General features: G+C 40.4%; 1 protein-coding gene across 6 annotated transcripts in view; it reads right to left on the bottom strand.

Annotated features, from left to right (window-relative positions):
• Nucleotides 1–215: 215 nt before the first annotated feature.
• Nucleotides 216–13,194, bottom strand: part of PPP1R13B (protein phosphatase 1 regulatory subunit 13B) — an 87,092-nt gene continuing 74,113 nt past the window's right edge. For all 6 annotated transcript variants that reach the window (XM_057425008.1, XM_057425007.1, XM_057425009.1 and 3 more), the window contains 8 exons: nt 10,593–10,762; nt 9,262–9,763; nt 7,947–8,713; nt 6,189–6,326; nt 5,976–6,109; nt 5,112–5,278; nt 2,605–2,804; nt 216–1,726 (listed from right to left, as the gene is read on the bottom strand). In XM_057425008.1, coding sequence (XP_057280991.1) covers nt 1,685–1,726; nt 2,605–2,804; nt 5,112–5,278; nt 5,976–6,109; nt 6,189–6,326; nt 7,947–8,713; nt 9,262–9,763; nt 10,593–10,762 — 2,120 coding nt within the window. In that variant the 3' untranslated portion in view covers nt 216–1,684. The remainder of the gene's footprint in view (nt 1,727–2,604; nt 2,805–5,111; nt 5,279–5,975; nt 6,110–6,188; nt 6,327–7,946; nt 8,714–9,261; nt 9,764–10,592; nt 10,763–13,194) is intronic.

Here is a 13,194-nt window from a genome sequence, read left to right as displayed (position 1 = left end):
TAAGTAGTAATTTATCACAGCTGGAATACTGGAGAACTTGTATAAAACGCTGTTTGGCAACTCCCTGTCTGTGCAGCTGGTGAAGGAGGCAGTGAGGAAGCTGGAGGTGACAGGCAGAACATGACAAGCTCAGAGTGCTCTTTTTATGGCAACTGTGAGGGAAGGCATGTCTGCCTGCTGTTTTACCTGTATAAAAATACTGGAGAATGCAGCCATGCCTTAGCAGGACTTTATTGTGCACATTTACACGTTCTCTGAATTAGTGTATCATAGGCTCTTGAAATCATCACATCCATGTAGCAAATTCTTCAACAATAATACCCTTTCACTTTTCACCACAATATATACAGTTAATGCTAACCTGTGGTAAAAGCAAGTTACAGCACTGCAGGAATGGAGATATAAATTATACACAGAACTTGTACATGAAGAATTAATCAAATTGCATACTGTTAAATGGGAGAAAATTACAAGAAATATGGCTAAAACTCATAATGGAAATTCAAAATAGACTTCTGATGTATAAAATCATGTACAATTAAAATGCCAGTGAAGTGCCTCCTTGTTTTTTTGCTGGAAACTCCCATGTACTGGAATAGGTTATTGCATAACTTGCCTTGGCAAGAGCTGGAGGCTGCCAGGAACCACAATAAAATAAGTTAGTGCCTTTCTTAAATCCTTCTCTAAACCTTGTTTCTTTCTTCTCCTTGACTTTGCATCTACACAACCCTCTTCCTACTTCTATCCCATCCTTCATATTTTAGTCTAGACTGACTTGGGCAGACTTCAGCTCACACAGTATAACCCTTACCGGACTCTCACCCTTTTCTACTATTGCACTTCCATCCATGCAGACATACAAATCCTTTAACTGCTGCACATTTGGTACTGACTGCTTTGGCCAGGGTAGACAAGTGCCAGTAGCTGGCAGAGGAACCTTTACATTAGTAGAGATAACACTGGTGCTGTAGGCTGAATAAGAAGAAAATAAAACACCATGTGAAATACCGTGTAGGGGATTTGAGAAGTGTACAAATACTGTTGTTCTGTCAGTTCTCTAGCTCAATTCTAAATGCAAATAATATGAGGTGCTAGACTATAGTTAAAGCTTTTGTTGGGGTTGTCTAGACTAGGATGTAAGCCTGTAGCATGTTACTGCTTAATCCTAGCCTTAATTTAGCTTTGGTGACTACTTAAATTATGCACATAGTAAGTCAAGATCTTGTGTCCTAGAACCCAAGAGTTGATCAGTAATAAGAACTCAACATTCACTGGTATCAAACAAAATATCCAAAATCCTGATGTGGGACAGTTGCTGTGGGGTTGGAGCAAACTGGACAGCGTATCTGCACCCCACAGGTGACACCTCTGAACACTGAACACAAGAAAGCTCCAACCACGGAACTTTTAACTTAAAACACCGCTTCAGACGATAGTGGTGCAACACTGTAGGTAGTGGAGGTATCGCTCTCCTCAGCAGTGGTGGGTCATGTAAAAACGATCCTCATTTACAAACTGCAGATCTTGAAAATCGTGGATGCTGTCCATTTAACAAGAGAAAGCACCATTAAAACTAAAAATTATAGTTTTATTTCTCTGTGTGAAATGATCAAAAGTGATGGCTCCAGTGTATGTTTTAAGTTTCCAGTTACCAGCATGGTATTGCACTGTTGTACAACTGAGTTCAAGCAAGGGTTCGTTGTCTAGGTTTTATTCGTGGATATAACTGTAAAAAACAGAACAAAAATATTAGGTTTTGCATGACTGACACCAAGTTGGATATAAATTAATCCAATTCTAAGGGGTACTTGTTAACAAGATCTGGATGATAGAGTGGTTGGTGGGGGTGACATTTTTGTGAGCTACAGCATGTTCTTGGGTAACTTCTGAAAAATAAACCAGAAGCAGCAGGAGGCTGAGGGCTGAGTTCCTCCTGCCAGCAGCTGCTCTGGAAATGACTTAGTTCATTTGATTCAAGATCTCAGCCTGGACCAAAAGATGCGCTTATGGAAGTACAAGAACTCCCTGTTGAGCCCTGGGGAGTGCTCATTTCCTGTCCTTTAGAAGGTTGTCTTACACACATTGTCCTCTATATGTCTCTCCCTAGTAGCCTCACATTCCTGGTATCTGGATAGCAGTGTTCTGTTAGACTGAGAACAGCATAAAAACTTGCCAACAGCTGCCATCCTTACAGCTCTTTCCTGTTTAACCTACAATATTTGCGTGTTGCTCATCTTGTGCCAGGTACTGAAAACCTTCCTGAAGAACTTCCTGGACCAAAGCCTCATGCTGCCTAATAGAGCCATCATGCTTTACGTAAGGGCCCTGTGTTTCAGCTGAGGAGCAAAATAACCTTAGAAAAGCATAAACTATTAACTTTACTAACTTGCCAAATAAAACTCAGCACTAATCTGGCCACTGCCTGTCCTTTTTGTTCACGATGACACAGAGGCAGGAGAGAATAAGGACAATCATCTGCTTTGGACTGTGTCATAGCAGTGTGTCTGGATGATATACAGGGATCCTGACCAAAGAACATTCTTGTGTCCCACTTTGGGAGGAAGAAAGAAATAGAAGGGAGAAGGTAACTGAAACAGAACTCACCCCAAGAAGGTTTTTAGGCACATAGCCTTCTTTATCATTGAGGCGGGCCCACCACCACTCTGTTTCATTGTCATCCTTGCGTCTTAGAATAGTAATGGCATCACCTTCATGGAATGACAACTCATCATTATTCTGGGCTTCGTAATCCCACAGAGCATACACCACTCCTTTGTTCATCACTCCCAGTTTCTCTTGCACTCCTGTTAACAATAAAGCAGAGAAAGCTACAGGTTGGGCAGAGAAGAGATTCAGAGCAGCCCTGCAGAGAAGGACTTGGGGGTGTTGGCTGATGAGAAAATGAACATGAGCCAGCTTCAGTGTGCACTCGCAGCCCAGAAAGCCAACTGTAACCTGGGCTGCATCAAAAGGAGCGTGACCAGCAGGTTGAAGGAGGTGATCCTGCCCCTCTACTCTGCTCTTGTGAGACCTCACCTGGAGTATTGTGTGCAGTTCTGGTGTCCTCAACATAAAAAGGACATGGAACTGTTGGAACAAGTCCAGAGAAGGGCCACGAGGACGATCAGGGGACTGGAGCACCTCCAGTATGAAGACAGGCTGAGAAAGTTGGAGCTGTTCAGCCTGGAGAAGAGAAGGCTGTGTGGAGACCTCATAGCAGCCTTCCAGTATCTGAAGGGGGCCTATAGGGATGCTGGGGAGGGACTCTTCATTAGGGACTGTAGTGATAGGAGAAGGGGTAACAGGTTAAAACTTAAACAGGGGAAGTTTAGATTGGATATAAGGAAGAAGTTCTTTACTGTGAGGGTGGTGAGGCACTGGAATGGGCTGCCCAAGAAAGTTGTGAATGCTCCATCCCTGGTGGTGTTCAAGACCAGGTTGGACAGAGCCTTGGGTGACATGGTTTAGTGGGAAGTGTCCCTGCCCATGGTAGTGGGTTTGGAACTAGATGATCTTTAGGTCCTTTCCAACCCTAACTATTCTATTATTCTAATACCCCAGATGTTGGTCTTCCCTCCAAAATGTTTTGTATGGACACTGTGGCCCAAATACGAGTCTGTTTTGTTAATAAAAGATTTCATGAACAATTTTTAGCACATGATGAAATGCTTTCGGAAGTTAAGGTGCATAACAAAACCAAATTTCACAGAGTACTGTAAACCAGTGTAGAGCATGAGTTTTTCTATATGCAATAGAAACTTCACAATCTTTTATTCAAATGAGGAAAAAATAGCTCTACAAAGTTCTGAGCAAAGCAGCTTTAGAAAACTGCTGTGTGTTTCTCACAGGCCTGCTTTCTACAGCAGGTGTTACACAGTAATGCTTGAAGCTTTTGGAAATCTGCACTGTGTCAGGTATACAGAACCCTAATGGAGCCTACAGCCTCTGATGGAAATGAAAAATCTGTCTGCTCCATCAAGGTCCTTTCCTTGCAAAATAGAACTTGGTAACTATGTTCTGTGAGTTAATTATTCACAAAGTATATATGTTTCTTCATGTGATCTTGTGGTGGTTTAAACCCAGTCAGGCAACTTGTTCACTTGCTCCCCCCCTTCTTGCCCTCCCCCAGCTCCCGGAGGGACGGAGAGGAGAATCAAAAAGAATGCAACTCCCACGGGTTGAGATAAGAACAGTTTAGTAACTAAGGTATAAACACAAATCACTGCTGCTACCACCAGTAATAATAATGATAAAGGAAATAACAAGGGAAGAGAATACAACACCTCACCACCAGCCAACTGATTAACTCGCTCCCCCAGCCCGACCAAGCTCCGACCCATACCTCCTCCAACCCTGCAGTCCCTCAGCCCTTCCGGCTAACTCCCAGTTACATCCTGGGCATGACGTGCTGTGGTATGGAATACCTCTTTGGTCAGTTTGGGTCAGGTGTCCTGTCTCTGCTTCCTCCTAGCTTCCCCTCCTCCCTGGCAGAGCATGAGGCTCACAAAGTCCTTGGCCAAACCAAAACATCATTGTTATCAGCTCTGTTCCCAAGCCGAAAGTCAAAAACACTGCACTGCACCAGCTACCAAGAAGGAGAAAAATGACTGCTACTGCTGAACCCAGGACAGATCTGTAAGGAATTTGTGCACCTGGAAGTTGTAGTATCTCTGTCAGGATACTTGACAACTTGGTTACTGTCAAATGGAAGCTTCCCATGGAAGCATTTTCTTGAAATTAGGCCAAATTAAAGGTTAAAAATTGGTGACATTAGAAGGGGGCCTGTGGAGTAACTCAAAGACCAGAAGCACTGTGAGCACCACAGAATGGTTTGCATTGGAAGGGACCTTAATTATTCCAGTTCCAGCCCCCTGCCATGAGCAGGGACACCTTCCACTAGACCAGGTTGCTCAAAGCCCCATCCAGCGTGGCCTTGAACACTGCCAGGAATGGGGCATAATCCCCTGGTTTTAGCATTTGGAAAGAGGAGGAAGGTGATGGGCAGTATTGTCTAGTCTGGGACCTATGCAGATGTTTCATGCAAATCAGAGCTAAAAAGGGATGAATTTTAGAAAAGCTAAAGAAATTCATAAAGTAGTGTCCCAGCTTACCATACAAGAACTGGGAACACTGAATATAACCTTCTTCCATCTCTTCACACTTGTCTGCAGCAGTTTCTATATCACTTATAGTTGAAGCAAAAATAGCTGCCCCAGATTCAACCAGTAGTTTACAGAGATGAACGCTATTGCAAGAAGCAGCACAATGCAAGGGTGTCCTGAAATAAAGCAGAAACATACACAGGAAAATATAAGCTTCCATGACTCCTAATTATTTTGTCTTGCTATACAGAGTTCAGCCTGTCTGTTTTTAAAGGAAATTATTTCTTATGCTTATAGATTATGTACGCATTGTCCAAAACCTGTCAAGCTACTGGAGTGGATCCCCACGATTCACCTGACTCCAGTAAAGCCAAACAGGTGTTAGTAAAAATGTCAATTTTCATTGCTCACAGAACTGCTGGGTACAAAAGGGTATTTTCCAATGTGAAGAAACTTGAAAGATAACCCAGGTCAGCACAGCAAGGTTTTGCATCCCTCCAAATGCTCCAAAAGTACTACATCTACCTGCAAGGCTAGATTCTTCAGCAGTACCAAAATCTGTAGTGGGTTACATGAAGATGAAAACTTCATTTTCATCCTTTCTTACTTACAGTTTAATTAGTGCAGCATCTGAACAACAAATGCAACTGCACCACAAATTAAAACCAAAACATAGTGTATGTCATGATTTGAGTGTGCTTGCAGGAGTTGGACACATAGGAATGTTGCACTTGAGTTTGCCACCACCTAGAGACTAGAATGTGCTCATTTGCTGGGGGTTAAAGGAAAGGAAATTGTTTCCAAATAGGTCTAAACTGAACTCTGAATGTGCACCAAAATGGTGTCTCTCCCAGATGCCAAGTTGACACTTACCATCCATCACTGTCTGCTGCATTTACATTTACACCAAAATCAAGCAAGAACTTCACAATGTGGTGATGACCAGCACACACTGCATTATGCAAAGGTGTAATTCCTTCATCATTTGGTTTACTGGGATCATCAACCTATTGAAACCATAAAAGAGTTCAGCACTTGTTTTCCCAGAAAAATACTTCAAGAGGTTGCTATTCTTTAGCAGCTCACCTCATATATGATTCGTTGTACAAGATCAAATTCTCCCTCCAAAGAAGCATCCAGGAGGAGGGCCAGTGGATTGAACTTCACTCTCAAACCATGGCCTGTTCTTTCTGAGTTTGGTTTCTTCAGGTTGGTACGTTTTGTCTGAGCAGAGATGAAGGTTGAAAGGCAAAATTTTAGCTTGCACGAGTACTAAGAGATGATTTAGTTATTTTTTTAAACTAGATTAAGAATCTCATCCTCCTTAAATGTTTCTATTATAAAGTCTCTAAATAAAAGGCTTGATATCTTACTACATTTTATTCAATTGGAAAAAGCATGCCCATATGATTTAGAAGCTTTTAATTAAAAGTATTGAGTACAAGGCCTGAGTACTCAAAAGTATTTTAATTAAAATACTTTTAATTAAAAGTATTGAGTACACTTAAGTCAGTGGGTTTTAAGCACCGCTATCTTAATTGTATCTGATATAAAGCTGAATGTGTTTGTGGTGGATTGTCTGAGACAATGTCAACACTTTTAACACTTTTGCTTAGAATAGAAAGCATGACACAGTGAAGCCTGAGTATCAGTCTCTACTCAGAGGAATCTTTCTTTGCCTTGAATCAGCAGGTTGGTGCCTACAAGTTGTGGCTTTTGCTATGGGAAAGAAAAGTACAGAACACAAAGCTATTTTATGTGGCATTCTGGCTGGTGTTACCAGAAGATGCATTCTCAAGATCTAAAATTTAAATGTTCTGAAAATATTCTGAATCATTCACATGTGTCCTTGTCACTTTCCAGGGCAGGGGGGGCAGAGGGGAGTCTATTATTAATTACAGCATTTATAGAATGCTTTTAGTCCCTAGCACTGTAAGATCCGTTTTCATTCCTGCTCCTGTTTGGTATGGCTGTTTCAGTTTGGATAATAAGCCTCTCTCAGTGTTAATGATATCTGTTGCTAGCATATTCCATTCTCCCAGAAGTATCCTGGCCCACTTGTGGTCATGGGAAATGCACATGAGGCCCCATGTGCACCACAGTCATTGTCAAAAGATTGCAAGGTCCCTGCCTGAATCAAGAAGCAGAGATACCCTTTGAAGCCAGGGTTAAAGTGAGTCACAGCAACAACTAAGAACAAAATACAGTTCTCTCCCCATTTTCAATTCTCCATATGTTGTAGATTTTGGTAATGACAAGGTTTTGGCACAGTTGGAGAAGGAATGTTGAAAGTAATTCAAATTATGCAACCAGCCCACTAGAAAAACATTTCTGCTAAAACAAGTCAACTGTTGGTGGTGTTAGGGTCAGCCCCTGGTCTCACATCCCTCTGCTCAGAGGGGAAAATGACTGCACTGCTCCCAGAACAGTTATTTCAGCTTGTCTGCAAATTAAAACGTTTCTTGCTGCCGTGGCTTATCCTTAAATTTCATATAAATGGTTCTATCTGTAGGCCCGGGGAAATGAAAACAGCATTTCTAATGGAATCTCAGATTCCAGAATTAGTTCTAAACCAAGAGCATATCCCTCCCAGAAGTTCTACAACCTAAAGTACCTACACAACTTCCTGTTGAATGTATGCATATATTCCATGTTAAATGGCTATGTCAGTAAAGAAACTAATCCATCATAATTCTCCTTCGAGGCCCCCAGATTTTCTTTTTAGTAGCATGAAAATTGAAGTGCAAACATACCATTTGGCTTAAGCTTACCATCTTCTAGTTATGCTTAGACACACATCTAATTTTATTCTCCACAAAATTGTCCTTTTGCTTGGTTACTTACTGGAGGAAGTGGAGGAGGAGGAGCAGGAGGCAGAGGAGCTTCATCTTCTACTGGAGAACTAACCTCAGGTGTAGGACTAGGTGACTGTTCAGTAGAAGGAACTATAGCAGGATTGTTGTTGTTATCTTCAGTTGTTTCAGGTGTTTGATTTGTGGTTTCAGTGCTTATCAGTTCCTCAGTAGCAGGAGAAGGTAATTCATTATCATTGGCATCTGATGAAGGGGGTGGCTCATCAGGAAGAGGAACTGTAGGTTGCACAGAAATAGGTTCTTCAATATTGCCATTGGTACTAGCATTACCATTATCAACATCAGCTAAGATGCCTATGAAATCCTGTGGGTTGCTTGGCTGATAAAAAGGAGCACTTTCTATTCCTCCAGCAAGAGTATTAAAGCGCTGATACAATAATTTTTGTATATTGGGTCCACTTGGGCCTTCTGGTTCAGTGATAGAACTACGTTTCTTTAATGGCCTTGGAGCATTGGCCAATTTTCTTCTGAGAGCTTCAAGGTCAGCATCACTTTGATACCGTAGGGGTGAATGCACAATAGGGGTGAGCTTAGTAGGACTGAGAGGACGAGGAATGTTTTCCACATTGCTGTTTTCACTGGGTGGTGGAGCATTTTCCACCTCTTGATCTTTTTCAGAGGCCTCAGTCTGAGGCTGAGACTGTGGCTGTGAGGAAGTCTGAGCAGGCAAAGAACCATGAAGGAACGGCAAGGGTGAGGGAGAAGTTGAGCCAGATTGTAATACAGGTTTTCCATAAACTGAAAAACAGAAAGATGTAAAAACAGTGAAGAACCATTCTCAAATTACATAATAAAGTATTTGCAAATAAACTGGGTATGAGTCTGTTGCTGCCTGTTTGATGCTAATACAGAAAATTAAAAAACCAAATTAATTATATTGGAACCTATCAAAAGGGAAATACACACTCACCTGTTGGTGATGCTTCTTAGAATTACAATCTATAAGTAGTACCTGGAATGTTTTTCCTCTTCCATAAGGAGACAGTAAAAGAAGAAAAACTCTCCTCTCTAGACACTGTTTTTTCAACTTGTGGCTGAAAGTACTGGTAAAGTATCCAGGTTGTATTGTTCTAACTGCATCTTGTATTAAATGAAAAGTGACTGAATGTGTATTTATCACCCCTAAAAAATATGGGATCATTTTTCTGCCATGCTGCAGACATAAAAGTATCTTTCCTCTTCTAGATTTATACTCATTTTTCAAACTGATATGGAATTAAACCGAGTAAGTAGATCAAATCTTAACAGTCTATTTCAAAAGAAAAACAAAGGAACATATATTTTACCTGCTTTTACTGACTTATTTAAGGTATTGTATACAGCTTGTTGATAATTCTTTGGTGGTGTTGCTTGCTGAAGATACATGGAATAGATGGAACTGGAGTTCACTGTCTGTGGCCCTTTCCTGGGAGACTGAGGTCGTGATCCTTTATCAGCCAGAAAAGGTCTGATTGCGACAGTTAAGGGGAGTTCTGGCCTGCCATCTCCTCCTGGAAACAACGGGGGACCAGGAGGTTGATATGTAGGACTGGGAGGTACAGAAATTCTCTGTTGAATCTGTTGTGAAGAACTGGGCTGATGGACATTGCTTGGTGGCGGAAGTGGAACAGGTCTTTGCCGATTTGTTATACTGGTGCCAGGTCTGGGCAGGCTGCCATCCTTCCGTCTTTCTAGAGAATTTGTAGAACCTGCTCCTAAGGGAACTGGACTTGGATAGGTCCCATAGTTTTGAGGCAACTGCTTGCTTACACCAGGAACTGCTGGTGGCACTTTCCCCAGGTCAAGACCCTATGTAAGAACAAGAAACAGTATATAACATTTAACTAAATAAAATAATTGTGAGCAAAAACATTCCTCATTCTACAGAACATACTAATAATCTCGTGTGACAGCAAGGGAGTCAATTTAAACAATCTGTGTTACTTCACCACTAGGTATGATTCTACCCTAATTTACCACACAATCTCATCATATATCAGACAGAGGCCAGGCCTCTTCAGATATTAATACAAATCCAAAACTATTTACATACTTTCAAAACCTGAGCAACTCGTTTTAAGTGCTGGTTCTCGGTATCTATTTGATAACATATTTGTTAATATTTAGGGTGATATAACAGAGTTTACTAGAACTATTTGAAGACCAGGTCCTTATTCTTTAAAGATTACAGCCTTAAAGAATTCATAAAGTACTAGAACAACTGTGCAGACAGACTCACTCAAGGATGGATTTAATGACTTCTTTGATGAGATTTTTGTGAGAAAAAAAGCACACTGAAAGGGTGATAATCTACACCACAGAAAGAGTAATAGAGATTCGAATTACAGAAATAGGAAGATGGGTGAGATGATTAGGAGAAGCAAAAGGAGAGAAAAGGGGAGACCAGATATGTAAAAGAACAGGAAGGAATATGAACTACTGAAGTTGAAAAAAAAGGTAATGCACTAAGAACAGGAAGAAACAGGAGGAATACAAAGGCAGTTTTCTTTATGGCTTATAAATAATCATCGGCAGGGAAACCAAATGTGTATGTAAGTGAAGTGGGTTCATCTATGGAAGCCAAAGGTTCAGAATTTCAACAAAACGTATCTATAAATATATCACAGGTGAAACCCACCAGCTTATCAGTACTTCCTAGTACTGAAGTAGGCAAGGGCTGGCTGGATATAGTTCCTTGTTTTAAAGCGGTATCCATGCTCGATTCTTTCCAGTCCATGTTGGAGATCTGAGGTGGTTTTACCACAGGGGCTGAGCTCTGTTTAAGTAGTGGCCAGTTTCCATCATTAGCTTGAAAACAGACAAAACCACTGTATTTAAAATAATCCACAGAACCACTGTAAACAAGCAAAATAGCATGTGAAATGGAATAGCTTCAATTACAACAGGATTAATTTGATTCCAGAAATGAGATAAATCACTCTTCATGTTTGATTCAGAAATTGATAGTGAGAGCAATCTGTCTATAACATGCTGTTCATTACCTTTTGACATTCAAATTGCATTGAAAATTTCTACAGAAAAAAAGACTGTTAAAATTTCTGTTTGAGCACTGCATATTCTGCTATTAGAAGGCAAACAAATTCAGAACAAAAAACCTTATGGAAACACTTCATCCAGGTATTTGTTTTGGTATTGTACACTGTGAAATTATGCTAAATGTTAAGTCTACGTAAGCTCAAAGTGGACTTACTCCAAATTTCAACTATGATTATTAATTCACTCATAACAGGATGTAAAAACTCCTTTCAACAATGGGGTGGAACAAAAGCTTACATTCCTTTGCTGGAAGTGGCAGTTAACTAACCTTTTGTCTTTCCTCAACATACTCACCTGATCAGAACTACCCCAGAGACTTAATCTTAAAGAAATTAGTAAAGTCAGCTGACAACTTCAACTCACTGTGTCAAGATACAAGTTATGGGCTTTTGTCTTTATCATGTACATAACAATCATGCATAGCTGCACATAAACGGAGGCAACAAATCTTTAAGAAGTCTAGGTACATTGATGTGTTACTTTATCAACTGTGTGAGACTATTTGGTTTCTGTTCTGTAAGTAAGCAAGAGTTTAAATAGCCTGATAATTAGATCTGTTTTATACTAACTAAATAGATCTCTGTTTAGATCCTAAGGCTTTCATTTGCCTCGAAAACATTAAACTTCAGGTTTCTCTTACTCCAAGGAAACCAGGTATCATTTCTCCTTCCTATTGCCTAGAATTATCTTAGTGGAACACTTCGGATCAGTAAAGATGACATGTGACACGTAGCCATAGCCATGCTAGAAGATAACAAAAAATGGCAGCAGTTTGCACATGTGTGGAGCTTTACTGAGATTTCTGGACCCCACAGTAAGAAACCATTGAATAAGAATGAGGTACTTGATGGTAACTTCCCATTTCATTTAAGTGACTAGAAAATGGAATCAGAAAGACTATTTCCAGAATCCTTTGCCACCCTCTGTTTAGTATAGCAGATAATCTATAAATAAGCTGCATAGAAACATTCTCATTAGAGTGAATTTAACATTCCCATTCTACTTTCTGTTCATGAAATGACCACCTGAAGATTTCTTGACAATTACCAACCAGTGTTTTCACTGTGAGTGCAAAATCACTCTATTAGCTCATAAACCTATTTATAGGCTAGTTAAAATAATTTCACTTTAAAGTGAGCAAAAATGAAGTACCTGTTGCATTTAAGATACCATAGTAATTATTTTTTAATTATATGTGCAGACCATTCTTTAATATTGCACAAACTATATTGTATTAAACTCCAAATTCAGATCAACTGTGTTTGAATTCTGAGAGAGAATTACTTTGGAGCAAGAGTATTTTTGTGGTTGGTCATTAAAACACTTGCATATTTTTACACTGAGAATATAGTCCAGAAATCAGTTCACCCTTGCAAAATGCCAGGAAGTAATGAGGCCGAGCTTTAGTACTGGCAACATCCAAGAACTGGACATGTTATGGTTTTTGTTTGTTATTAGCTTTAGTCATGTGATTATCAAAAGCAAGACCAAGGAAGATTACTGCTAGACACTGTGACCCTAAATAAGGGCAAATTTTCCATGTATGCATTGAATTAACATTTAGCGTACAATCTACATAAGACGTTCCATAACTCCAGAAAGGTTATGATTCAGTAAAGCTTCTGAAGATCAATAAAAGGTGTTATAACTGATTCACGCTAAACACAAAACCATATTTAGCTGTAAGTAGCTATTAAGAAGGCACTTACAGTAACAACAGCAAAAGCAGCAAAGACTTTAATTCTCTTACCTGCAAACACAAGCCCACACTCTCCTGTTAGTTATACAAAAACGTTTTGTAATCCTTGGAATTCCAAATACTAGCATGTTCACCCCCAAATTCTGAGGTAACAGACTAGACTCTCCTCTAACCTCTCTGTTTCATTCTACTTACATAAACATCAGATGTAACTGTTCCCACTTTCATGTCCTTCCTGTTACAAGCTGGCGGACTTGCCAACCACCATGCATGTTTTATAAACGCACCTCTCACGTACTCCCACAAGCCAAGCTGAATCTCATGCACTTAAGCTTCTGTTGCAATCTGCAGCTGTGGCGTATGGCACCAGAGGCTGCCTGGGAGGTGCTAAGAGGAGGCAACCAAACAGCATCTGCCTCCTGCTATCTTTGGTGAGGCTGAGCTGGTCCCAGACACTCTTGCCCATCTGATGGCAACGCCCTTC

The sequence above is a fragment of the Pezoporus wallicus genome, unplaced genomic scaffold (assembly GCF_028554395.1).
Source record: "Pezoporus wallicus isolate ANWC-B61680 ecotype Strahan unplaced genomic scaffold, APGP_CSIRO_Pwel_v1 contig_7910, whole genome shotgun sequence".
Classification (NCBI taxonomy): Eukaryota; Metazoa; Chordata; class Aves; order Psittaciformes; family Psittacidae; genus Pezoporus; species Pezoporus wallicus.
The sequence above is the reverse complement of the archived record's forward strand: the minus strand, read 5'-3'. Positions and strand labels throughout refer to the sequence as shown.